The sequence below is a fragment of the Haemorhous mexicanus genome, chromosome 4 (genome assembly GCF_027477595.1).
Source record: "Haemorhous mexicanus isolate bHaeMex1 chromosome 4, bHaeMex1.pri, whole genome shotgun sequence".
Taxonomy (NCBI): Eukaryota; Metazoa; Chordata; class Aves; order Passeriformes; family Fringillidae; genus Haemorhous; species Haemorhous mexicanus.
In genome coordinates, this window is record NC_082344.1 from 27081746 (window position 1) to 27108934 (window position 27189).

General features: G+C 40.8%; 2 protein-coding genes and 1 long non-coding RNA gene across 4 annotated transcripts; 1 reads left to right on the forward strand and 2 right to left on the reverse strand.

Moving 5' to 3' along the window:
• Positions 1-401: 401 nt before the first annotated feature.
• Positions 402-11885, reverse strand: LOC132326225 (alcohol dehydrogenase 1). Its single transcript, XM_059844161.1, has 9 exons — positions 11720-11885; positions 8747-8848; positions 7440-7578; positions 5313-5400; positions 4985-5204; positions 4021-4281; positions 3413-3548; positions 2032-2170; positions 402-615 (listed from the first exon to the last, which is right to left on the reverse strand). The coding sequence occupies exons 1-9, from the start codon at positions 11735-11737 to the stop codon at positions 591-593; spliced, it is 1128 nt and encodes a 375-aa protein (XP_059700144.1). The 5' UTR covers positions 11738-11885; the 3' UTR covers positions 402-590.
• An 8197-nt stretch (positions 11886-20082) lies between these two features.
• TRMT10A (tRNA methyltransferase 10A) lies at positions 20083-27143 on the reverse strand. Of its 2 annotated transcripts, none has more exons than XM_059844164.1 (8): positions 26999-27143; positions 25614-25917; positions 24445-24607; positions 23943-24014; positions 23439-23513; positions 22313-22462; positions 21644-21749; positions 20083-20334 (listed from the first exon to the last, which is right to left on the reverse strand). In XM_059844164.1, exons 2-8 carry the CDS (start codon positions 25886-25888, stop codon positions 20168-20170), a joined length of 1008 nt encoding a protein of 335 aa, XP_059700147.1. In that variant the 5' UTR covers positions 25889-25917; positions 26999-27143; the 3' UTR covers positions 20083-20167. The 2 variants fall into 2 exon arrangements, with proteins under 2 accessions (XP_059700147.1, XP_059700148.1); XM_059844165.1 differs by lacking the exon at positions 26999-27143 and adding an exon at positions 26751-26952.
• Positions 20206-23203, forward strand: LOC132326229 (uncharacterized). The gene is made up of 2 exons (XR_009486171.1): positions 20206-20311; positions 22926-23203. It is a non-coding gene; the product is annotated as an uncharacterized LOC132326229 (long non-coding RNA).
• Positions 27144-27189: the final 46 nt, after the last annotated feature.

The window sequence follows — 27189 nt, forward strand, 5'->3', positions numbered from 1 at the left end:
ACCAAGTGGTGAGACATTCTCCAGTATCTAAGTCTATGATTTACTTAAATTATTAATTCAAACACATGGTCAACATAAATTTTAATTTCTGCTATATCATTCCTTGCTTATTAGGCACTGGAATGCTACAGTCATTCAGGATGGATACATAGTTCCAGCCTAGAGTTTCACTATGCTGAACTGCATGTACAAATTTCTTAAGCTTGCAGTGTTATGGAGCCTAAAGAAACAGTTTCCTTCCTTTTTATTTTATTAAAAGATTGAATATTATAAGTAATTTTTAAAAATCCAAACTTTCTAGAACACCTGTGACAAGAGCAAGTCTTGTAATTCATTACAGGCTATTAAAAAAAATTGCAGCCCAATATAAAGGATATAAAAGATGAATGAGGAGAAAGAGGTAGAAGGAAATAAATGGTTTAATTTATAAATTCTGTGCTTGAAGTATGGGGTTTGAGCTTGGTTCTTTTATTCAAGGGTAGTGGTAGATCTTTCAGGAAAGCCTTGGTTTGAATTTCATGTAAGTTGTATTGGAGGATGGTGAAGTTCATACTGGTGCTGAGCCATCTGCTGCTTAATGTCTGGAAATCCTAAAATGTCAGGACACTGCGGATGCTGCAATATAAAATGACAAGTTAGTGGCTAAAAATCCCCTGGGCTGGCATCAGCAGAACACTGCTGTTTTCTCTGATAATCTGTGCTATTGCTGTCAAACAGGTACTCCTTCCCTGCCTGCCCCCGCCCCAGCTTGCAGCAAAATGACAGAACAGATGTGCAAACTTTGCTGCAGATGTAGAGAACAAAATTCACAGAGACTGCAAAACCCTCACTGATGAAGCCCAGGGCTCCTGGTAATTAGTTACCAGCTACAGCCAGAGAAGTTCCTCAGAGAGGGGCTTAGACATCTTTCCAGTTACAGAGTAACTGGTACAGCTTATTCTGCTCTGAAACACTGAATTATTATTCTCCATAAAATGATCAGCTGCAGTGTACCTCCATCTTCAAGGCTGACTATCAGTATCTTAGCAAAGCTCCTGGCATCTCTGTCCTCAGCACTTTCCCTGAGCACTTTTAGTTTGTTATCCTAAAAACTAAAACTAACATTTATAGCCTATGTAAAATAAGGACAATCAGAAAATTAAGTGTGTGCTGCATTGTTAGAACCTGAGAACAAACCTCAAGGGCGGAATTCTTCTGTCACTTGCTTTTTATATTCAGAGTGAGGAACATCTAAAATAACTGCTAGCAAATGACAATGAAAAGAAAACATGAATGTAATTCTTCAGACTCTGTAAGTTATAAACATGTAGAACATTCAAAAAGGGTAGTCTCCACACATACTAAGATATACAAATGTATTTCCTACTTCTGCTAAGGACAATTTTCAATTCCCATGGTGAGTCTTGTTAAATGTCTCTGTCAAAAAATATTTCCAATTTTGTTACCTGTCTGAGCTGAATTTTCACAATATATGAGGAAAGCACAAGAGCTAAATTCTGGGTTTGCAATGTATTATATATACCAAGTACTTTGCTTTTTTAAAAGCTCTGATGCTCAAGGTAAAGTACCCAGTGACTTTAGGACCAATTGGACTGGGACTCCGTTCCCTAACTCACAAGAGGAATAGGCTACTTCTGTGTTCCTGCTCCTCATCCTGAAATGTTTCTTGGAACATGATGTAGCTAAGCCTTGGCACTCTACAGCTTGGCACTCCCATGCTCCTTTGGTTGTGTGCATTTTTCCAATGAGTACTGGGACTTCCTCAATTGTGTAGTCTTTTCTCCCTCTGCCACCCAGTGTCTCTGCTCAAACTAGAATCTGAAAGTTCCTCTGCAAGGGCTTGCTGCATTTCAGAAGCTGAAGGTTTGCTGGCTTTTTGACTCCAGCTGCAATCCATGGGAACACACTGGGAGGGATTAGGGGGCATGCTGGGCTGCCTTCCCCATTCTCTGCCATGAAGTCAGACTTTGTCTTATCATAGATCTCCTTTAGGTTATTTATACAGAACCTTTACAATGAAATGATGTTTACCTCTTTCCTGTCCTTAGAAGATCAAATCCTTCATTGATCTTTGTGAAAGGTAGTGTGTGGGTTATTAATGGATCCAGAACAAACTTTTTCTTCATGTAGTCAGCAACCAGTTTGGGAACTGCATCTTTACTCTTCCACCCTGAAAAAACCCCACAGAAAATGCAAAATGAAATTAAATGCTTCTGAAAATACATAAAACCCAGGGCAGCTTAAATTTTTAGATAAACTTTCTATAGCAGAGTAATAGGATGAAATATAGCAGAAAACATGGGACAAAGTACAGCTACTCCACATATGATAAACCCAGCAGATCAGTACAAATGCCAGTCTTTACAGATTCCAAACTTTCCCCCACATCAAACACTGTTTCAACTTAATCACATTTCATATAAAAGCCTGAGTGCTGACTTCCATGTTGGTAAGTTGAAACTTGATTGTCTGCTCAAAATTGGGGAGTGGGTGGTGGATGTGTCTCTCTTTTTTTACAAGCACCACTAGATAAAGCTGTCGTAAATAGTAGAATGCCCTTCCAGAGGAACCTGATTTGTCTCTGTTATTTTATTGAGATGTTTTTTTGACTACATAAAAAGAACAGGTCATGAGTGAGAAAACCTGTTGTTGGAAACAAGTTTTCTGTGGCCTTTGAGTTGAGTGAGCTAGGACTTCCTGAGTGTGGGACTGCTGAGAGAGCTCCAAAAAGAGAAAGAATGGGAAGGGACTGTTGGCAGCTGGCCAAGGGCTAAACTGGGGTCTGACCCCTCTGGAAATCAACTGAGTAAAAGCCCTGATGTCCTTTACAGTCCTGACTCTCCATCTCTCCTGCTATCTCTCCCTCTCTTTCAATTCCTCTATTGCACTTGCTCTTTTCCTCTCCTCCCTCTGTCCTCTCTCCCTCTTTATCATTTAATCTTTTTTTCACTTTATCTTCTATCCTCTATCTCATCTTATCTCTTTCCTTTTTTCTTCCTCTTTTTTAACCATCCTCCTCCCTCCCTTCCCCCTCATTTTCTTTTTCTCATTTGCTTCTCTCCTTTTTCTCATTTTCCTTTCTTCTTTCTTCTTTCTTTTCTTCTTTCTTCTTTCTTTCTTTTTCCTCTCTCTTTTGCTCTATTTTCTGTCTTTTTATATCCCTCTGTCTCTTCTCTTCCCTTTCTTCCCCCTCCCTCGCTCCCTCCCTCCCTCCCTTTCTGGTTTTTTCCTTCCTTCACTTGATATTATACTTCCCATAATTAATTCCATTTCAGCTTCTTTATCAGCAAAACAACCATCAACACTCCTTCCAATAACACAGCCTAAGCAATTAATTTCATGTATCCTGTTTCATTAAAGATGATTTTCAAGTTTCTCAAGCCAGTTAAATCACATCTTTCCAAGTCCTTACCTCCAAAGACAGAGCCTTTCCAGCTGCGACCAGTGAAGAGGAGCATGGGATCAAAGGTGATCTTTTGTGCTGCAGGGGGCACTCCCACAATCACACTGACTCCATAGTTGGACTGACAACAGGCCAAGGCTGCAGTCTGCATTAGAAACAGAGGGACACACAGAGTCAGGCAAGATTTGTCCTTGGAGCACAGAAGGTTGAACTCCATCTCCTCCTCTCAGGGTTCTGTTTGCAATTAATTTTTTGTAACTGAAGCTACATTAAAAATTGTCCATTGTATCTGCTCACACCATTGTGTCTGCTCTCACTGGTTAAGTATATCCTAGCTTTGCTCTTCTTGCCCATTTTGTCTAAACTATTAGTGATAAGCCAGTTTTGGAGAGCATATGAAATATGTGACATGAGCCACCCTGGTTTGGCCAGGGCACTACAGTGAAGTTCCCTTTCCTAAATTTCTGAGCATGCTTCTGTCCCTGCATCTCAGTGGCCGACAGCTGGACTTAACAGGTTTGAAGTTAGCTTGGTACTCTGCTAGTGGCTCCCAGCTCCTCCTTGGTGCTTGGTGAAGGGAGTGCTAAGGAGTGTCACCCCCTCTTTTGGAGGCATACCATGGTATCTGTACGGCCGATGACCTCAAAGGAGTAGTCCACACCCCCGCCGGTCATTTCCGTCAACACTTCATGGACGGGCTTATTGAAATCTTTAGGGTTGATGCAGTCGGTGGCTCCCAGCTCCTTGGCCTTGGCAAACTTGTCCTTGTTGATGTCCACGGCAATGATGCGGGAAGCTCCAGCCACCTTGCAGCCCATGATAACAGAGAGGCCAACTCCTCCAAGGCCAAAAACGGCACAGGTGGAGCCTGGTTCCACCTATAATAACAACCATGTAAATAATGGCATATTGTTACAGGCTAGGGAAAGTACCATGCATTTCCTCATTATCAACAGGATTTCACTTAAGCCGTTTCTTGCAATTTATTGATTACCTGCTGAGAAGGAATTTGCACATGGATACCTGCTAGTGCAGTAGCCAGCTGTACTGTTATAATGCTACATGTGACTAAGAGAAATTCTCCCTAAAATACATTTCTGAGACCAGGTTTTCATTACATGTCTCAGCTGCAGGTTTAGACACACCTTTTTGTTATCATGCTTTATATTCCAGTGGTGTTAAGATCTGTAATGTCACTCAACTCCTGAAAGTGTCAGCTCTAAAACTCACATTTGTATATTGCTACAATTGTGAGTGTTGCCCATATAGGCTTCTATGTATTCCCAGACTTTGGTTACAATAAAAAAAAAATGAACTCTGTTGTAACATTTTTCTAGGGGTGATAAAGCTCTGAGTCAAAACATTCTAGATGGTAATAAGTAATTTTACTGGATTTTGAATTGAAGACTTCTGAGTACCCTAGAGACAAAATCTGAAGTAGGCAAAGAACTAGTATCTTCTTTTCACACTGAACTAAACAGTGTCTGTACCTCCTGGCTGCCATGCTGACAACTCACTTGCAGGCTACACAATCTTGAACAGACACCATAAAATATCAGAAACACCCACCACAATATTTACCTTGGCAGTCTGCAGAGCAGCCCCGTAACCAGTTGAAAATCCACAGCCAATTAGACAAACTTTTTCCAGAGGAGCAGCAGAATCGATTTTGGCCACAGCAGATTCATGCAGCACTGTATATTCAGTGAAGGTACTTGTACGAAGAAAATGGTAAATTGCTTTTCCTTTACAGGTGAATCTGGTGGTGCCATCAGGCATTAGTCCAGGACTTGTACCAAGGCTGTTTGAAAGATGACCAGAAATAATGGCAAGTGAAACTGGTTGTTTGTAATCAGTTTTGGATAAAATCAAATCAAATTAAGGTTGTAAGTAATCCAGGAAAACTCACTCAGTTTTACTGCACAGGTTACCCTTGGTGTTTAAGCAGTTCTGGCACTCCCCACACTGTGGAACAAAGAGTGGAATAACCTTGTCTCCTAGAAATAAAACAGTAATGACAGTGGATTATAAAAGGCAAACAAGAACCATGCAGGTAAAAACATGAAGCAGGTGTATTTAATCTCCAGGCAAATATACACTAGGAATGCAGCCATGGTTTTATTTCCTTTTGCTGCATTTTTAAGATGAACCATCTCTCTGTGTTTTATATAAAAGATATAATTAGGGCCAAGTTATGACAACTAATTTTGATATTTTAATATGAAATTTCTGGTGTCTTTCCACAGAACTGAGACCTATGTCATAAAACCATGTTATCTACTGACATTTCTGAAGTACTTATTTAGCAGTTTATTGCATCTCCTGTGTAAAATAAGGTTGTGATACACCTTCTTTCAGTAAAGAAACTGAGATAAAAATTGGCATCCACTAGGACAGCAGATTGGAGTGCCAAGATAACAGGACTGTAGACCGTACATACAAAGAATGGGGAATTAAACCTTAATTTGCCAGTCCTTTTGAGCATCTTTCCTATATAGCAGTCCTATTACTGTTGTGTTGAGTAAAGGTAGGTAAAATAGTTGTCTGAGAAGCAGTGGCACACACAATCTAAGCCAATATCTCTAATTCTCTGGCACAATTCTGTGATTAACAAAGTAGCACATAGCTTCCCAGTGCAATTTTTTACTCCTATGCAATTTCCACAGCAATGATATATGGTAAATGCCTAATAATCTCTAAATAGGTATTTCCTAATAAATATCAGTTTATGATTTGTCAGTTTTAAAATGTGGCTAATCCTTGACACATTGAAAGTCAAGGGAAATTTTTGATTTCCACCAAAAAATGAAAAATACCTACAGAACATTAAAAGCCCCCACTACTTCAATTCTGAGTTAACTTAGAACTGCACTATGGTCTTAGTAATCATATTGCTGAAGAAAGGTTGCACAAGTGGAAGCCCTTTATCAGAACTTGGAGGTGTAAATTAGGCAACGTCTGAGAAATGTGATTTTGTGCATGTATGTGTTCAGGCCTGCCATTTCAGCTCACCTGGAAATACAGGGCAGCTAGAATTAGACAACAGAGAGATTTATGAACCCAGACATAACAGAAAAAGCAGCTAGAGCTGTCACTGAAATTTGCAATATACATATTTGTTTGGAAGTAAAGCAGAAATCTCTAATAAATTTTTTTGTTATACATACCAACCTGCTTTGGACAGACTTCATACTTTGTCAGTATGGACAAAGACACTGGAAGTGGTGTTAAAAGTGGGCTACTCAGGTATCATAACAAACTGTCTGGAAATTGAGTGATTCTGTGTAGATATTTTTTCACTGCATATTTTCTCTTAATAATTTAGCCCTTGTTAGAATTTTTTCAGTCCTATCATCTCATCTTACAGCACTTGGCTGGAAATTGTTATCTTTCACTGACTATCTATGCACTGTAGTTCAAAGAGAACATAGGGAGAGGAGCAGCTGGTCCAGATGAGTGTCCTCAGAGCAATCCAGCCCTCAGGGAGCAGTGCTGCCTCACCTGCACTGCCCACATGCAAAGCTGGCAGCAGGGGTGGGCACCCCAGTTGTGCCCTGGTGCTTTTAAAGTGAAGTAAGACCTAAGTTCTGGTCAGCTGTAGTCAATGGATTCTTTAGCTGTTAAGAGAATTAAAAGGTGCTTTGACTTGTTTGTCATCTAGTGCTTTGCTTTGCCTTATCCTTGAGAAAGGTGAGCTGTAAAAACTGTTCAGAGCACCTGCAGCTAATGCCTGATTTCATATGAACAACAGCAAAGACTCTATGTTCTTAGTCCCATGACAGGAAAAGCACTATGTAGGTGGAAAGCAAGCTGCAGATGTTTTTTGCCAAAACAAAAGAAATTGAGTAGAAAATCTGCAAGTACATTGGGGACACAGAAAGGCGTAAACAGCAGGTTTTTATCCTTTGAGGTATCCTTGAAAAACCTGAAATTGCAATATTTTCCTGTGCAGTAAAATTATTCACGAAAGAAATAATCTTTGACTTGAGGAGTCTGGAAACTCAGGACAGGATTTTTTTTCAGTGCTGTTTCATACCTGGCTTGACTGCAGTCACTCCCTGCCCAACACTCTCCACAACACCAGCTGCTTCATGCCCAAGAATTATTGGAAAAGGCATAACCATTGCACCAGTTACCGCATGGTCATCAGAGCGGCAGATCCCAGTGGCCATGATCTGATTCACAGGAAACACAAGAATATTTCTGCATTTAACTGTGTCACATCATATGTGGAAGTGAAATGATGTTCTACATTTGGAGAAGCCACTTGCTTCTCTCCAAAACCCAATCTGCACACAATAAATCTACGGGTAAAACAAATTTAGTTGTCTGATTGAAGATTTTCATGGTGTTTATTAGTCTTTAATCTACTGAGCAAAGCTCCTTTGTGAATGTTTGCTATGCAGTACTGAGCTCTGTAGGGAGTCTGATGGTTTTCTGTAGAACCAATGTTCTAGCAATACAATTATATAGGGAGAACAGAGTAAATGAAATTATTCCTAATATTTGTATATAAATACTTAAAAAGTGTGAAATATTGTATAAATATTATAAAATTATGTAAATACAAATTACCATCACATATTATTTATAAGCATAGAAATACTGAGTATATTTTGTATTTATTACATTTAGATTATATGACAATGTATAATAGATATTTTATATAAATGATGTATTATAGAATGATTTTATATTTTAGATAATTGCCCAATAATTATATTACTGTGCACTGTCTATATTTAAAATATTTGTATATATTGCATAAAAAAATTTAGGCTACATAGTGTTTTATATGACAATTTGCCTTTTTTTCCAGCTAGAACAGCACTATTTCTTTTGAAATATTCAAATATTCAGTTTACAACTTTTATTCTGATAAATGGATTTGTCAACCCCATGACAGTGTTTTCCTCACATATGTAACACTTGAAACTGCTCAAAAATTAAGGCAGTTGCTAAATTCCAGTTAGGCTAATATTCAAAAAGGAAGCTCCCAGGCCTAATGAGCTATTTCCTAGCACAGATTCAAACAAAGTAAAACAAATTTTCTTGCTCCACACTACAGAAAATTCTGATTTTTGCCTTGTACTGTAATTTTTTCAGCCTATTGGAAAAACAGATGTCAGTAAACGAAAAATACAACCCTGAAAAAAATTTTTTTTTGAAGAACCTCATTATCAAATTAAGGACATTAAATGTGTTTCATAGGAGCTCACTGATTAGTAACTACTTTCTAGTAGAATGTTTTCTGACTGGGTTTTAAAAATTTAGAACTAATTCTGATTAAAAGCCAGCTAGAATGCAAGTCATAGGAATTGTTTTAAATTTTATTTTCAGTACCTTTACGCGAACTTCATGTTCTTTTGGTGGGGCAACTTCCACTTCCTCAATACTGAATGGTTTATTGGCTTCCCACAGCACTGCTGCCTTGCATTTAATAACCTGCAAACAGAGCAAAGAAAATGGGAATGGCACTTGCATTTTCAAGTCACCTCACAGATTCTTCTCTTTCTGCATATGAAACTCCTGCTCATATTTGTGTAGATGAGAGGAAACTACAGGGAAGAAAACCAAACCACACAACAAAAAAAGTCAACACCAAAGGTCAGTGTAAACCTGTTTCCCCCCCACCAAGATCATGTCTGACTTTGCTCATCATTCTGTCACTTCTGTCAAGTTTTCAGCTGCATGTGTAATAGTCTCCTAGGTAATGGGATACCCTACCCATTCTCATTGCTCCTTTGCTAACTTCCTTGGTCAATTTCTTTTGCTGTGTTGGATTACTTGTCTGTATTTCTATCTTCTTGAAGATGGCACACTAAATGATGTCACTTATCAGGCTGTGATGAAGTCTGTATTGCCTAGAACTGTGTTGGGAACTGACAAAATTGCTAAAAATGGAATTCAGAGCCTAGTACAGCTTTATAAACCTTCTAGTAGAGTCCAAGTTCAGCCTTGAAGTGATGGCTGAAAGGACACCTGTGCAAACTGATGTAGCACTACACAGAGGTAATCTTGAACAGTCCCTTTAAGTGCAGTATTATCCATGCTAAGGTACTCCCCTTCTCAGAAGGTATATTTAACTCAGGTGCATTTACTACCCAACTATCCAAGACAGTTCTTTTTTTTCATCTCTTAGACTGAAGTTTGTCCATTAACTCTTCAGGCTTTAGTAATGACAGGCCTTAGGGCTCCTCTGACCGTCTGCCACTGAGAGAAAAATCCCCTCAGAAAAGAGAAGAGCACTGTCCACACCTCATCCCAGGCTCTCAAACAGGTTTTCTCCCTGCAAGCTCAATCCGAGTGTATTCAAAAGCAGTGGGGCCTCTCTGTCCCCATAACTGATGTTCCTCCTTGGAGGTGTTTAAAGATCTCATGCTAGGTCTTTAAACCCCAGACCCTGAAATATGATTTTCCTGGGTGACACACTATAAAGTTCTCAGTCCTTCTGTTAAGTCTACTGACTGCAAGTGTTCAAGTGGCATTATCTTGAGAAGGAAACAGAGGAGAATCAAATCCAGGATGAAAGAAGTTTAGCACATGCATATTTATCCTGTGTGACCAGGAGAACTTAACACCAGTATGCTGCAAAAGTCACAGGGGAAAAAAAAAAACCAAACAAATTTTTAGTATCAAAGCTTTTGAAGTAGAAATAATGCCTGATTATCCACAAACTGAAAACTAGTAACAAAGAAAATAATTACTAGGAAATTCTAAGCATATGAAATAAAATAGCAGACTTCCAGCAGGTAGACACAGAAGTGGGTGGGCACAATGCTTTGAAAAAAAAATGCATCAAGAGATATTTGCACTAAATTTAAATTTAATGTTTAGATGCAAGTGTGATTAGTGAAAAATTCACAAGTGTGGTCAAAGATCACATTTCAAAGGATACCAACTTACTTTAAAAAAAAGGCAGTATATATATTTGTATTGTGTCCCATGACTTGCACATGCAAAACACATGTAGTGTTTCTAGGAACAAAGGTGACCAAGAAGTGTGGATTGCCAAGAGCAAACAAATCTCTCCTATAATGAGACATTAGTTAACTATTTATTTTTCTGACTGCTTAGTCCCTGTGAGCTTTTATGGATTGCAACAGGATGCAATCCATAAAAAATCCCACAGATGCAGCAACAACACACTATCACCCACTTCATCTGCTAAGACAAGAACTGCCTAAACAGTTCTGCTCAGGTGTTCTACCAGCCATGTGGGTTTCTGCAGTGGGGGAGGGCAGGTGTAGAAATACACCCTTTTAGAGGACACAAGGATTATGCTGCTTGGTTACATAAATTGCACTGTAACTCCCGTGTTATTCCAAGATAAACATTGTGAAATCAAAGCAGTTAAGCTACATCACAACCCTTTATTTACTGTGCTCCATCCAATGCTGAGTAGAGGACTGAAGTTGGTGAATTTACCTACAGTAAGCTACAATTAATTTTGTACTTGCAGTAACTCAGAGTTAAAGAGCATTTTTCTTCCTTTCTCTTTTGGTTTGGGAATAGTGAAGACAGCTGGCAGTAATGATCTTGGAACTATCTTCAGGCACATTCTAGCAAGGTGCATGCTTTCAGTTGTTTTCCATTTCTAGTTGCTTGTCCCTTAATCCCTCTTGCAGATCCCTGGGTGTCTGTTAGCTTCTTGCCAGCAGTACAAGAAGGAACATGTATTGGTATGAACCTCCATCTCTCTTGTCATCTAATTTCTAGCAAAGGTGTAACTACTCACTTCAATCCCAGCTCAGTATTGCGTTGTATGAGAAATTTAGTTCTGGTCTCCATTAACTAAAGTTTGAGGCTTTTTATATGCATATTCAAATTTAATGACTGTCCTAATGCCAGCACAATTCACCCTGAAACTTAACACAATATTAGCTATATCTTCTTTTTAGAAAACAAGCTGATAGAATTATAAATAAACTAAAAATAGTTTAAACTACTGTAGGATCTCAGAATGAAAACTGGTAGATAAATACAATGATCTAAACACTTAGTACATTCTATCATATTTTAAACTATCCAATCAGAGATTAAAAAGTTTGCTAACCCAGACAGACGTTATTCTGTTACCTTATGCTGTTACCTTATGCTGCCTCAAATAAACTATTGCCTTGAAGAGTTAACAACCATGTCCTAGGAAACTACAGCAGCCTGCAAATAAAGGCAGCTCTTCTGTACCAGCTTCATCCTAAACTCTAGTCTGTGCTATACCACCAGCATTTACAGTGTCCCTGCAAAGAATTCACATTTAAAAATGCATTACTCAGCTGCAGCAAAGAAATTTTCCTAATACAAACTGTTGCTTACTCTGCCTGCCATGCTCATGTTGACCGGTGTGTCTGTTTCGAATCTTGCCACTGCTGATTTCTTGCACCACAAGCTCAGTCACCCCCAGAGCAGCTGGGTTGCTGGTACCACAAGTCCTCTCCAGCACACTGGAACCTGGTTGTGTGAAGTGCTCCCACAAGTGGACTGCTCTGATCTTTTAGCCAAGCCTCCCAGCTCAGAGTCCCACCCCTGAATCAGAAAAAGTTCTACAATGAGAGTGAACCACTCATCTGATGAAACCTCACTCTTTCAGTGCTTCCCTCTTCCTGACTCCCTTGTCATGCTCTTCCCTAACCTTTTTTGCAGCTCACCTGTGGTTGTCCTCAACGTCAAGGGACAAAAGCAACAGCCCTGGCTGGAAGCTATTTCCCTTTTTCTGCCTCCCTAGAAGCTAATCTCCCTATCCACTACTCTCAGGGACACTGCAGGTGCAAAGAGAAACAGAGAGAGTGGCTCTTGAATTCACAGCAGCAGGGACACAGTGAGAACACAAAGGCTCTAGTGATGAACTTTGGTGACTCCTTTAAGAGCCCAGCTCATCCATTAAAATATGGGATTGTGCAAGCTGCTTAAGAAACATATACTGACTGGACTGTGTGGCAGTGGCTGTTTGTGCTCCTGAATTCTTAGTGTTACAGTCTGGCTACTCATTAATCTTTTAGAATGGCTTTCACTTCACCGTGTCCAAGGACAATGTGCCAGTCATGCTGATGGCAGAACAAAAATCACTAAGTCAGAAGTGCTGCAACAGAATGTTTCTTACCACATGCAACACCCTGCTTGTTTTGTGCCTGACCTGTTGGTTCTGTCAATACCCACAAGCACAACCCCATCACTGCTCACATGCCCACACACTTGCCCTCTCCGGGCACTACATATTGGTGCAAGGGATTGGGTGGAAGTCAGCACTGCATGCCTTTCCTGGGAACTTCAAATCTCATCTATTTTTAAATTATGCCCAGCATCCTGAAATCAAGATTTTTCTTTCATAAACAAGTAAAAAAGAGATAAAATGCTGCATATAACCTGACTAGTAATTACTAAGTGTAGCACTCTCTCATGTTTACCTGTATGACTGTAATTCAAGAAGAGATTCTTTTCTTCCCCAGTCATGCTGGCTGCTCTATTTCTGCTCCAGGCCAGTATGCCACTGGCCTTCTTGGCCACCAGAGCACATGTTGACTCATGTTCAGCTGCTGTCAACCAGCACTCCAGGTCCTTTTCCTCCAGACAACTTTTCCTGTAGTGCTGCCTGGGGTTGTTGTTACTGAAGGCAGGACTAGGCACTTGGCCTAGTTGAACCTTTGTGCTGGTTTTGGCTGGTGCAGAGTTAGTTTTCTTCACTGTGGCTGGTTTGGGACTGGGTTTTGGGTTTGTGCTGAACAGAGGGCTGATAACATAGGGATGTTTTTGTTATTGCTTAACATGGTTTATAGAGCCAAGACCTTTTCTGTGTTTCGTATGGCCACACTGGTGAGGAATTTGGGGGTGCGTGGGAGGCTGGGATGAGACACAGCCTGGACAGGTGACTCAAACTGACCAAAGAGCTGTACCAGACCACATGACATCATGCTCAGTATATAAAGTGGGGGAAGAAGGAGGAAGGCATGGACATTTGGAGTGATGCCAAATCACCATTACACATTACACATGATGGGGCCCTGCTCCTGTTAATGTATTTATAGAAACATTTTTTATTGTCTTTAATGGCAATGACCAGATTAAGTTTTACTTGGGCTTTGGCCCTTCTAATTTTCTCCCTGCAAAAAACTCATAACGCCCTTGTAATCCTCCTGAGCTCTCAGCCTTTTCTTCCGAAGGCCATAAACTCTCCTTTTTTGTTTCAAGCTCCAGCCAAAGCTCTACAGTCCTCTCAGGAGGTACAACCTAGTTATTTGCACTTCCTAAAATAACTTATATCAGAATGAAGTATTTCTAGTCCACTCAATTTGATGTTTATTTTTCTCCTTTCCTCCCTTCTTTTGTACTTGATGATTTTAGAGGTCTTTTCCAACCATTCCCATCCCTTTTCCTTATTGGTTTATGTCTCGTATACCTTTATGTTTCCTTTCCCCTGAAAACTTTTCTCATAGCTTTACCTATAGACATATCAAGGCCATGACTTTTTTTTTCTCCAACTGAGAACATTGGATCAGACAGTGGATCCTGTATGCAGCCTGTACAGGGATAGGTGTCATGGTCTTTAGGCAAAAGGTGACAAGAAAAAGAGACTGCACAGGGTTCCAGTGAAGCACGAGCAGACTTGCATAACTATGTTGCAGAAGTTGCTTTATTTGCCTTGCTCTGTCCGATTCCTAAAGATAAATGAGGGTGAGGCTCCAGCTCAGGGCATACAGTGGCTCTGGAATGCAGGGAAACCACAGTGCCACCCTTTTACAACTTGCTTGCACAGGCCCTTGGCTGAACCCTTTGCCAGAAAATACTCAGCTGATCCCTAGACCTCTCCACTTTTAGGGGTGTTCACTATGAAGAGAATTTTTCTCTGAGTTTATCTACATGTTGTGCAATTAAAATCTCTTCTTTCTGGTGACCAGTGACATGACCCAAGGGGATGGCATAAAGTTGTGTCAGGGGAGGTTTAAGTTGAATACTAGGAAAAGGTTTTTCACCTGTAGGGTGGTTGGGCACCTGAACAGGCTCCCCAAGGCAGTGGTCACAGCACCAGACTGACAGAGTCCAAGAAGGGTTTGGGCAATGCTCTCAGGTACAGGGAGTGACTCTTGGGGCTGCCCTGCGCAGGGCCAGGTGTTGGACTTTGATGCAGGTCCCTTCCAACTCAGGATAGCCTGAATTTCTATGGAAATATGATGCATAATTCCTTTATTGTTTTTTACCTCACTTTATCCAATTGAACATGATGCAGTAATATCCCCTTTCCAGTGATTTATTAACTTCAGCACCTCAGCAGATTCCCGTGAAATGTGTGTCAGAGGCTGAAGACAGAGAACATACTGGAGGTGTTCATGGCTGGTGAGCCTGCACACAAAAGTTAGAAGCAGTGGGCAAAGGCCTGTTCTTGCAACTCCAGGTTATCTTCACTTGGGGACCGTAACCTGGACAAATGCTATGAAACACTGACCATGCTCAGCAGATTGCAGCCATAGCTGCAGTTTCTGCCTACAAGGCACTTGTAGGGGAGAGTGGTTCTTTGCTGCCACTTCACAGGCAGCACAGCTTGCTTCCCACTCCTTACTCCTGCCAGTGCTGAGAAACCTTGCATTGCTTGCTTGCCTGAACCTGGCTCTCTTTAACAGGAGACTATTTTAACCACAGCTCAAGTGACCTAGCTCTTTAGAGAACAAAAAAAAAACCAAACAAAACCAACTTTTAGTAGCAGTTATGCATCACAGATTTTACTGACAAATAATAAAATGCATACTAGCTTTAGCTAAAACTTTAGTGTTTTTTAAAATAGGTTACTTCTTCCTTATTTACCATGTTGATTTCTAAGCTTACCAAGGTACCTTTCTTTCTTTCAGACAGCGAACTTAGCTGTTAAGAAAAACAAACCTTCTGGAGAGCATTTAAATTGAAAATCCAGCATTTCTTCGTACTGTGTGATAGCAATTTCCAGGTTACCCTCTTATGAGTCACTTCTGGAGAACGTGTTAACACAAAAGCTCTGGGACATACATGTTAGTAGAAGACAGGAAAAAAAGCACCATTTCTGAAGTCCCACCGTACACAGTATAGAAGCTGTGACTGCTCCAACCCCTTTGTATTCTTCCACCTGCACATTTAAAGATTAGGTATACAAAATATAAAACCCTGCAAGTGCTTATTATTATTGAAGCACAGAGATTGAACAGATTTAGCTGGCAGGGCAGGTTATGCCCTTCAAAAAGTTTAGGGATCGTGCCTGAAGATTATACAAACATGCATGACATGGCAATGGAGCTGAATTAAGCACGTACAGGATGACATCCAGTTTTGTGAGAACATGAACAAAGACATCCAGAAATAAACACCTGTCCAAAAACACACAGGAAATAAATCAACTGCTCACAGGACAATGCCTTATTCATTTTAGTAGGCTGAAGAAATGCCAAAGGTGAAAGGTGAAAATTAGCTTGTGGGTTTAGAGCAAGTACTAGAAGAATTTGAAGGGGAAAATAATATCCAAGGAGAGTAGTCAATCAAGCATGAACATCCCTTTTTTAAATAATGCCTTTTCTTCCTTTTAGGTCTCTTATCACAGCCAAACAAGGCAAACAAGAAATTATAAAGCACATCTTACAGTACTTGAAGTAAAATTGCAGCAAAAGGGAATAAATATCAATCAAACATTTCAGTATTTTGCTTTAGGATTGTCAGTAGTAGATGCTGTTGTTCCAGCTAACAAAGCCACCTTCTTGGAAGAGAGACAATTAAGGTACACATTTCAAAGATGGGCCAAAGCTTATTCAGCTTTAGATTTGGAAGTCACACTGAAGTCCACCTCTGCTTTTCAGTGACTTAGCATAAGAAGAATGTGTGCTTACTGATAGCTTATTTTAAAGCCCTCCTGCAGAATAAATGGATACTTTAGAATAATATGAGCCAATACCAATAATGGTGCAGTGAACCTGTGATCTTCAGTGTGATGTACAGCACAGCCTGAGCAATAAAAAGTTCTGTTTAAATCAAGAGAAACACTGAACTCTTCAAACTTCCCTGACCTTATCCTCGAGCTCTAAGGATTTTAGGAATGCCACATCCTGCACTCCTGAAGCTGGCAGTCACATTGCCCCAAGAGTGCCCTGAGTGCACGTGCCTTGTAATGCACACAGGATTTTGGAATCACCATCAGTGTGGCTCCCCTTGGACAGCTACACCCCCGTGCAGCATGCAAAACCCACCATCGTTGTCAACTTTGTGACCAAAAGCTTCTGCGATGGAGCAGTTCAGAGAGGCTCTTTTCTACTCAGATGCTCTTCTGCTGAGTCATGTCTAGAATCAAACACTACTGCTCCATAATGAGCATGAGCATATGAGGTCAATGAGCATATGGGACATGTGGAAGCCAAAGGCAAATTGCCCTGAATCCAGGAAATGGACAAGTAGGGGGAAAGTACAATAACCTGCAGCAGTACAGTGTTTAGGAAATTGTCACAACATGGAGGCAGATAAACAATGCTGAAGTTCCTGACTTCAGAAATCTGAACCAAGGAGATTGAGGCTCAGTGGGAAGGGAACAAAACAACAGGATTATTTATGGCACCTTGCTGTCACCTCTCCACTGCATGCAAGTAAAAGAAAGTTTGCCCATTTCAGTGAGGTTTGACTTTCTGCCATATCCCCTTCCTATTTTCTGTTTCTTTCTTTTCAGGTTCCTTGAGCCATACCTTCTTTATTGCCTTTTTAATGCTTTCCTACACAGGTTTAAAGATCTCTGGATGTATTCTGCTGCCCAGGACTGCTGAGCAATAGTTGCGGCAGTATCTGAAACTTTACAAAGCTCAGTGATGAAAGTCAGAGCTTTCTTAAGCTCAGCAATGACACCTGGTGGTGAAACACAGGGATCCTGTTCTTCTAGAGCTTCTGTGCAGATTGTCTTTTCAATGTTCTGTTCTTCAACATTATGGCCCAGGAACAAATCACATTGGAGGTCTTTAAGTCTTGGTTAGACAAGCATGTCAGAGCTGATCTTCCCTGAGGACAGCAGGGTGAAGCAGAGAACTTCTCAGTGTGTTCTCCTACAGTTTCATTAACTTAGTACAGCTAAAGCTGGTTCAAAGAAAGATCTTTCTGCAAGAAGTGCCCTAAAGCACTGCATGTAAATATTATTTCTGTTATCAGAAACAAATTCCTTGTAATTTCTTATTATAAAACAGTACAGTGATTTATCTCTGCTTCCAGTGTAATGCATTAGTAGGCCATGCCTGAAATATGCAAGTGACCATCTTGAAAATATTGAGAACAGCCAGGTCTGTAGATTGAAAATGAAGAATAAATGTGCTTTCTTAAGTAGCATGCCACAAGCTAGAACACCAGAGTGCCAAACAGGGCTATAACTTGTACACAATATGCAAATCCAAAATGAAAAACAATTAAAAGTCCTCATCCTCACAGTGAAGAATTTCTTCCTAATATCTAACCTGAACCCACCCTCTGTCAGTTAAAAGCCATTCCCCCTTGTCCTATCACTACCTGTCCCTGTAAAAAGTCCCTCTACAGCTTTCCTGCAGGCCCCCTTCAGGTGCTGTAAGGTCTCCCCAGAGCCTTTTCTTCTCCCGAGCTGAACAGCCCCAGCTCTCCCAGCCTGTCTGCAGGAAAGGAGCTCCAGCACTCTGAGCATCTTCATGGCCTCCTCTGGACTTGCTCAAACAGGTCCATTGGCTTCATATGTCGTGAGGCCCAGCTCTGGCCACAGCAGTCCAGGTGGGGGGTCATCAAAGGAGAGCAGGAGGATCTCCTCCCTTAAGCTGCTGGCCACGTTTCTTATGATGGGGGACAGGAAGAGCCCATGGTGTGGGTGAGACAAGCAACATGTATGAACAGGCAGTTGAGCTGTTGTGACACAGTGCAGTTGGCATGACCAGCCTTTGAACAGCAACACACCCCAGACCATGTTTTCTTCCTATTCTCCATAGACAGGTAAGCTTCAGATTTAAACAGCTGGATTTAAAAACACCTGTATGTGTGTGGGTGTGTGTATCTAATTTCGCTGGTAAAATTGTAAGGCTGTGTTTTAAGTTGCACAACAGTTCTGTAAAATGCTTTGGAACCCTTTCAGCATGTCTCTAAAACTCCTCAGTCTGTCTGAGCCATCTGCTCCTATACTCTCAAGCCTGAGTAAATGAGGCACATGTATGAAATGGTCTTGAGGAAACCTTGGACAGAATGAGGAGTCTTAGATCAGGTTTATTAGGTGCTACATGCATTAACAAGAAGTTCTCTCTGCTGTAAAGGTGTAATTCCTTGAAATATTACACATTTCATTTAGAGAATCAGTGTAATACATGCTGGGTACACTTATACTGCATTTTTTGTTACAGAAATAAAACCAGCAATGTTTTTATGAAAAGGCTGATCTAGTTTCTGGAGCAAAGCAATCACATTTTTGTAAAGCCTGAGAAAAGCTCCATGGAACTTCAGCAACAAACCACAATCCATCCTTTTAACAGAAGAAGCTTTTCTATTGGCGTTTTAGAAAGTGTAGAGAGAAGTGCACTAACTGTGTTAAGTCATAAACCAGTTGGGTACCAAGCCTTTACAGACCATAGGGAGCCACAGGGATCCCACTTGCAGTCTCCACCTGAAAACAGTGACAACAAAGGGAAGAAGAAAAATGGGCACAAAGCAAATCATACTTGAATCAGCCCTCTGACTGCAGCTCAGCAGAGAGGAACACTTAGGATGCCATGACCTCAAGCTCTTCAGGCATGAGAAACCTGTGTGAGAGCTGCACTTATTCAGGCATTGCAGCTACCTGGCTACTCCCTGAAGAGAGGGATAGGCAGGCTCACAGGGCTGAACCTTACTTTCAAGACATCCACTTCACTACTTTGCCACAGCACTGAAGTCAGTTGATGAATCCGAATCAGAACATCCATCCAAGACTAAGGTTATGACTTGTTCTTAAAGGAAAAATATTTGATAGACAATACAATACATTCAGGATCCTGTGATTACACAGTAATACTGAATCTGAGTGACCTGTAAGGAAGAGTGCCTCTCTCCTGGTGTTGTTCTGAGGCTATGTGATAAATTTTGCTGAGAATAAGAAGAAATAATCAAAGGTGATGGAGTCACCTCAGTGTGCACCATGTGCCTACCAAGGCACATGATTTGCACCTGTGCTAACACCCATCCCTCTCAAGCTTAAGTATAAAGCACTGGCTTAACCCCACATTCATACTTCACCTACTGACCCCAGCTAACTAAACACAATCTATAAATCAGGCAGTTCAGTTGCTTGTGATTGTCTGTTGAGATGCTCAGGAAAATCAGAATTTTTGAGTGTTCATGCACGCTTTGCAGCAGGCACTAGTGGTACAGGTTTTGGAACCAAAGGAACACTTGTCATTCACTGCTTTTAAGAAAACTTTTGAACAGAAATGGAGACAAGAATGTATACATTAAAATATTAACTACTAATGCTCTTGGAATTTACATCCAACTTGATATGTATAAAAATAATATTTAAAAAATTAAATTAAACAGCTTCCCTGGGGAAAAAATTGCAGCATTTTCCATTAATTTCTTCCCCCCCCCCCCCCCCCTTTTAAAAAGCTATTATACTGAAGGATAAAACCTGCATTTAACTTAACCCTTCATGCACAGAAACAGCTCTGGGACTACCAAGCACCGAGACAATTCAGCATTACAAGGGCTGCAGATGGTCTTTGAAGTAAAACTCCTTCATGTCCCAGTTTTATTCCACAAACTGCACATCTCGTCTTTCCCATCATCCAATTCTGAAGCCTAGTTGCTGTCTGAGTCATTGTCTTCATCTTCTTTTCCAGACAGAGCATGTTTGGATGAATCATTGGCTTCTCCCAAAGGAACAGCCCCTTTCCTCTGTGGCAGGACACTGAAAAAGGCCTCTTTCCAGTCTCTCTTCTCCAGGTATGCAAGGACGATCTCAAACACTGCAACATCAGAAAAGCCCATCAGCTCTTTTACAGGGAAGTAAGTGAATTGCTGATAGCAACACACCCCCAAATCCATCTTTACAGAGGTTTAGGTGCATTCTCTTGAGGCTTCTTCAGAGCAGAGTTGATGAAATGCAGGCAGGAACAGACACTGTAATTCTGCTACTACTGCAGCCTGAAGCCAAGCACACCCCGAGTCTCCAGCTGCATGACAGTATTTCTCAGGGACTGAGACAAATATTTCAGTCTCACCCATACCTTCTGTACAGGCACCAATGCTTTCACATGTTTGACAGGAATCCTCCTGTGGATGTACTTTAGTAAAGATTTTGACCCCTCCTATAATTAGCTCTAATTAGCTCTTCCTTTCTATATAAAGCAACAGTGAAAGATCCAATTTTAGAAACACGTAAAATCTTACAAATACATAAGGTTTGATAATTTATAAGTCCTGTGCCATACTATATTCTCCTCCATGTTTAAATAATCTTTATTATCTTGCAAATGCCAGCCTCATTAATACAGCACTTTCAGAAAATAAAGTTATCACTGAGCAATGTGTAACATAAAAAAATAAACTTGAAATAAAGCAAGATAAGATAAGCTAAAGAATGTGCAGTGGAGCACAATAAAGACTTTGACACCATGTCAAAAATTTCCATGAAGGTCTGAGTAGGCTCCATTTTGCATGTACTTTTATTTAATGACACTGAAAGACAATCTAATAATAAAGCTGAAAGTTTAAAAGGAGTAGGATTCAAGGCTTAGTTAACCAATTAATACTTCAATCAGAACCAGGAAATCAGGTAAAAATACAGTTATGAAAGTTCAGTAGCTGGAGTACTGCTGATACCAACTGAGAAAAGTCTACAGGTACTGAGGCAGTTACTGCTGAACAAAGCTGTTGAAAGAGGTGAGAACATCACACACATTCATCCTCCCTCGGCATAAAATGTGTACTCTACAATAAAATACAATGTTGGATAGTTTCCAACATTTTACTCATGTATACAGTAAACCTGGAAACAAGACCAGGATGGTAAGAAAGCCACAAGTAATCCTCAGACAAGCCAACAGGATACAATGTTCACTTCTAAATGGCTAAGACACTGTCATTTACATTTAACCATATCTATAATATTTAAAGGTTGAGGCAATTAGTGTATTTTGAAGGCAACTAAATTCAAGAAATATCAACATAATAAAACAAGGTTTAGCCATCTGCACTACAGTGCAATGGGTTTGAACTGAGACTACTACAGGTATATTCTAAAATAATGTAATTATTTTGTGATTTAGAACTTACCATGATTGACAGCTAACACTTTCCGACTGTTCATTTTGACAAAGTTTCCAAGTGGGAGTTGTGCATGACCAATTCCCTGCTCTACAGCTTTTCTGTAAGTAATTCCCTGGGGAAAAGATACCAAAACAAGTGGATTGAGAATTACTGTTTCAGATCAGCCCATACAGATTCACTACAAGTATCACTTCCTGGCAAGAGTTTTGCCTGGGCTGCCATGATGTTGCTTTAGAAGTTGGTTACAAAAAGAAACTTAACCAGATTGGACAGCACCTTCCTCAAGGGCTACTACCGCTGGAAAACTCACCACTTTCTATATATTTCACATTGTGACCTGTGGTCAAAAGGATTGTAAATGAAACCTGTTCATGCAGCTGCAGCTCTAGAGCCATCAGCTGTCGCCTGTTTTAAAGGTGAACTTATGTTAAAGTACAAAGCTATTCAGGTTGTAGTCACTCAGTATTTTTTCAGAGGAAGAGTAAAGAATAAGAAAACTCTGGAACACAAGCCACGGCTACCACCATAAGTGTTTTTCACATTTCTTCAACATTTTTTTGAATTCTTTTCTGAAGAAGATTTCTCATTATTAATTATGTTAGTTTATACATGAACAGCAATAATGTCAAATATGGTGCCAAAAAAAAGCTGCAAAGAAACAGACCCACAGTTTACCTTGTGGTGATTGTGATCCACCAGTCCTCCAATCACATAGGCTTTCTTCTCATCAAGCTCTCTGAGAACGTCTGGGGAATCTGAGGTAAGATATACTAGGTCTTCTTTCTTTATTAGCTCACTATAGTGCTCTGTTCTAATTTGGATATCCTCAAAAAAAGGTAGTTAAAAGAAGTTACATTCAACTGATGAATTGCTGGCCAAGCTTTACAGAGCCAAGATGGGACTGGCAAAATAAATCCAACAGTATGTGGTCATTCCACATTCCTCCTTCATGTTCAAATACGTAGCACAGTGCAGATTGATTTTTTTTGTAAACAATCCAGTCCCTAGAGCACTGATTTGTAAAAATCAACAGGAAATTTTCTGAAACCCAAAAGAACTTTACAAATCCTTAAGTTCTTGTGATTCCCTTCAAACTTTGCCATATTTCTCCTATGGATCCAAGTAGTTTTCAAGCCCATTAAAAAAAGTGAACCCAGAAGCAAATGCTTAGTTAACTTTAATTGTACAGTAAGAGAAGTTTCTGCTAAGCTCTCATGGAGCAGCTATTGCACAAGAACTGTTGAAAACAGGATTGCTTTTATTTGTTCGAAGTGCTCTTCCTTTGCAGTTGTTGGAATAGTGGCTTAACAGGGAGTCACAAGGAAAACCAACATGAGCTTGACCACAGGAGAAGCTACTTCTCTCCAGAACACTACAGCACTGAGAGGCAATGCGATGAAAGTGAAAGTGCACACCAGAGAATCACATCCCAGCTGGCATGTCTTGTTTTGGACATAGATAAAAGAGCATTGTCAAGACAGACAACTGCTGGAAGTGCCTAAATCAAAGAGTCCTGCTTAGTGTATCAAGAATGGAATTTGTTCAATAAAAATAAGTGAAAATGGATCTGTGTGTAGTTTTTCAAGCAAAAATCAAATCTAGATTCAAGAGAAGCAGTCTTTGGCTTATTAAAGTTAAATCAATTAAAAAGACAAAAAGCTACACTTTTTCAAATGTGCAATTGCTATTACATGTATTACAAAAACCCATGTGGAAAAAAATAATGTTATTCACAACTAACAATATAGTTAACAGCTACAATCAAGACTTCAAATTTTTACAGAAATACTCAATTATTCACCTTCCAATTCACCCATCCTTTGTCATTTTCATTCATGTTGGTCTTCAGCTGTCCCCCATGGCTGGTCAAGTAAAACTTCAAACAGAACAAACAAGAGGTACAAAATACAGAAATGTCAATTTGCCACAATCTGTTTCCTCTCTTTACACCCTTAACTGTTTAGCTAAAACTCTTAATATTTTTTAGATGGAAGTGGTACTAGGACCATATTCATATAGTTAGTGATATGTTTAAAAGACAAATCCAGACTTATAGTGACTTTTAAAAATATCTGCCACAGCTAAAACCCAGAGTATCAACAGCCTCTTACTGGCACACCTGTATCTGGCACTTTTCATCTGCATGCACATACTGTTCCATATACAGGTGTATCCTTATAACACGTGGGTGTTATAATAGAAGTAATCTTCTTATGAAAGAGGCAGCTTAAATATTTTCTTTTCCTACTACAGTTCTCATGTTCGATACTTGGTAACAATCAGCGTTCAGTTTGTTCAAACTTACCTGCACAGGATGAAATGCCTTGCGGTTTTCTGCGTAACATCTCTGAATCTGCTTGTGAAGCTTCTTAACATCCTGTACACAACACAGTTTGTTTTTATTTAATCCTTCATACAGACCATCACAAAATGCTTTATCATGAGCCAGTCAGAAGCTAAAGAGAGAAAAAGGAAGCTTTTAACTGGCTAAAGTGACTACTCAGAAAGTATGGGCATCAGATCCTGAGCGAAAAAACACCCATTGTGAGGGGATTGTGCTGACAAGGAGACACACACATCTTCCACACAGGTATACGTAGACACCTCTATGCAAGTGCTTGATTTACATTATTCTAGGGGAAAAAAAAAATCACAGGGATTTAATGAACATACAGAATTCATCTGAGGAATCAAACAGGTTATCACTGTGACAACACTCGGTCTGCAACCCATGGAAAAATCCGGAGAACATACAGTCTATATTTAAGAAAATGAAATATACCCAGTTACTCTGAAGTTCCTTTTACCTTTAACACCATCAGGTCATCAAAGCTGCAGTCCACGATGAGGCGAAGTGTGCTAGGAACAACTTCCCTGCGCATGCACTTTCTGTCATTCCCCTCACTACTGGAATCCAATTTTGACTGACGCTCTAGTTTTCTCTTCTGGCGTTTTTCTTTTCGTTTCTGCCTAAGTAAACAAACAAATCAATCCTCAAAAAGTGCTGCCAGCTCTGCTGAGGTACTGTGTTATGCACACAAATGCAGAGTTCTAGGACCAAAGCAGTAGTCCTGTGACTGTGATAGTTTAAACTCAGCCTGTTTATGTTGCCTACATTTGTGCCACACAGAGACCAGCACAAAACATTCCCCCTCCCTGCCTTTGTGAAGTTCTGTAAATACCTACAAAGACAGACATCTGACACAAATTCAATTTACTCAATTAACTCAGTACTGGGAGTCTCATGGATTTAAAGGTGCTCTGTGTCAAGTCTTGTAACGGAACTAGCCAAAAAGTGGTTAGTTTACACATGAACAGCAATCACAGTATCAGGATCAGAAAAAGGAAGACAATTTACGTTCTGTTTCACTGAACAGTTTTTCAAAAAGCTTCTGAAGAAATTGTTCCATCCTCCTGTCCTGACAGGAGCAGGCAGTTGGGAGATCAAATTTCAGAGACAGCAACAACCACTGTCTTGGGAAGGAGCACCTGGCAGTCAGTGGGATAAGAATAAACCACCATCAGTGCATTTGCAGATATGCTTTCTCTCAACACAACAAAACAGAAGCTCTATATAAATAGTCAGTGTAACTTGTAGCACAGCACTTCACGTGTCAAATGTAGCTGCTTTTATTCAGTGTCTTTGTAAGAATCTCAAGTCTGACAGCACCAGGAAAAGAGGAACAAGGCCACACGTTCTGTCTCCCTCCTGAGAAATGAACAACATGCACGTTTTAATCCCTCCTCTTGAAGCCGAGGAACAATTCTAGTGTGGGCAGGGGATGCTTACCTCTACAGCCTCTTCAAGTGCAGGTGAAGTAGCCTGCAGCTACTGCTTTAAACCTGGTGTGGGAGAAAATTGGTTCAACTGCCTTGATTTGATGAAGCAATTCACAAGCACATTCTGCTGACACGTCGTTATTATTAGCACTAAATATTACATGGGAACCATGGGAAGCTGCTTGGCAAACCATACCTCCGTAGATCTTTCTGTTCTTCCCACTGCTTCTGCTTCAACAGCTTCTTCCTTTGCCTCTTGGACATGGACTCAAGGCATTCCTCCTTGCCTGAGCCTGCCTCCAGTCTCTCTACTGGACTGTCATTTGACTCCACCTTTCCTTTCACATCAGGAACTTCAGGGAATGGGGTATTTTCCATTGGCACCTCTGGACTGTCTGTGGTTTTTTCAGATGACATTAGCTTTTGGCTGGGTTTCCTGACTTGTTTCTCAGCACATGCTGTATATTTCATTAAAAACAAGTCTTCTGCTCACCAGTTCTCTAGGAAACAAAGTGATATAAGCATCATTAACAAGATGCTCAACTAGAACAAGCACCACTCAACAGCTACTATAAGCCTGAATAAAGAAAAGGCCTTTTTTGTTTGTTTAAAGCCTCTGCTAATAGTAACACAGAACATTCTAGAAAGATTATAACCTATAATCTGAGAGTCTAAAATTCTGCCTGCTATATCTGCAGGTAGTGAATAGTTTCTGATTAAAAACTTTGTGAAAGAACAACAGCCTAAAATTAGGGAATCATATTGAATCAAAGGTAATAGAAAAAAAAACATTAGCAGTACATGTACACAAACACAAAAAATTAAAGACGTATCTTGCAATATAACAACAACAGCATGTTAGAGAAATGTAATTTAAAAGTGACAAAAACCATTTGGGAAAAAAAAAAAAAGAAGTGTGAACGAGCTGTACTCCTTCAAATTTTTATTTCTCTGAAAACGGAAGACACTGGACAGTAACAGACACCGGCCACTGTCAGAAGACAAACACAGTAAGTAAAAGGATGAACAATTGTTATTCAGCAAAAAAATCTCGGTTCCAACCAATTAGAATTATAACCACTCCTTTCCCATGGCTAGCACGATTTTTCCGCACTAGCAGCTCCTCTGTGCTCGACACCCACATAATTCCCCAAGGACAACTTCACCGGAGAACACTGCATCTCCACCGGGCAGGAAACAGCAACCCCCTGCTTCCTGCAGCGGCAGCAGAGACAGGAAACACACAGGACAGCAGAAATCCAGCGGAGGTTTTGCTGGCACATCCCGATTTCCCTGTCTGAGAGCGTTCACACACCGAGCCCTGCGCGCTCACCTGCGTGCGTGCATACAGGCGCACAGACACACACATATATATATATATATGCACACGCAAGCACACGTGGATCTATACACGGACACGCCACACGTCCCTCATGACTGCAGAGGGCCGGCCGCAGGCCCGCGGAGGGCCGTGTCCCGCCCCGGCAGCTGGGCCGGACCGGGCCGGGCGCGGTGCAGAGCCGCGCTGAGGGCCCTGGGGGCCGCCATGTTCCCCCCCGCCCCCGAGGGGCCGCAACGTACCCGCGAGCCGCCCCGCGCGCGCCCGGCGTGGGAAGGGGCGGAGCCGCGCATGCGCAGGCGCGCGGGGGAAAGCAGAGCGGCAGTCACGTGAGGCCGCCGGGCAGCGCGCCCCCCAGCGGCGGGTGGTGTCAGGGCCCGCGGCGCCCCTCACATCTCAGCCGTGGCTTTGGGGGCTCCGTGGGGGTAAAGGG

Bases quoted from the DNA above. Each gene is read 5' to 3' on its own strand.
- LOC132326225 (XM_059844161.1), bottom strand. The intron at 5,401-7,439 runs GTATGAAACAGC...TTTTATTTCTAG, and splicing joins AGTGACTGCAGTCAAGCCAG to GAGACAAGGTTATTCCACTC. The intron at 3,549-4,020 runs GTATGCCTCCAA...TTTCTAATGCAG, and splicing joins TCGGCCGTACAGATACCATG to ACTGCAGCCTTGGCCTGTTG.
- TRMT10A (XM_059844164.1), bottom strand. From the start codon at position 25,888: ATGAAATATACAGCATGTGCTGAGAAACAAGTCAGGAAACCCAGCCAA. The intron at 24,015-24,444 runs GTAAAAGGAACT...TGTTGTGTACAG, and splicing joins ATGACCTGATGGTGTTAAAG to GATGTTAAGAAGCTTCACAA. The intron at 23,514-23,942 runs GTAAGTTTGAAC...TTCTGTTTGAAG, and splicing joins AGGCATTTCATCCTGTGCAG to TTTTACTTGACCAGCCATGG.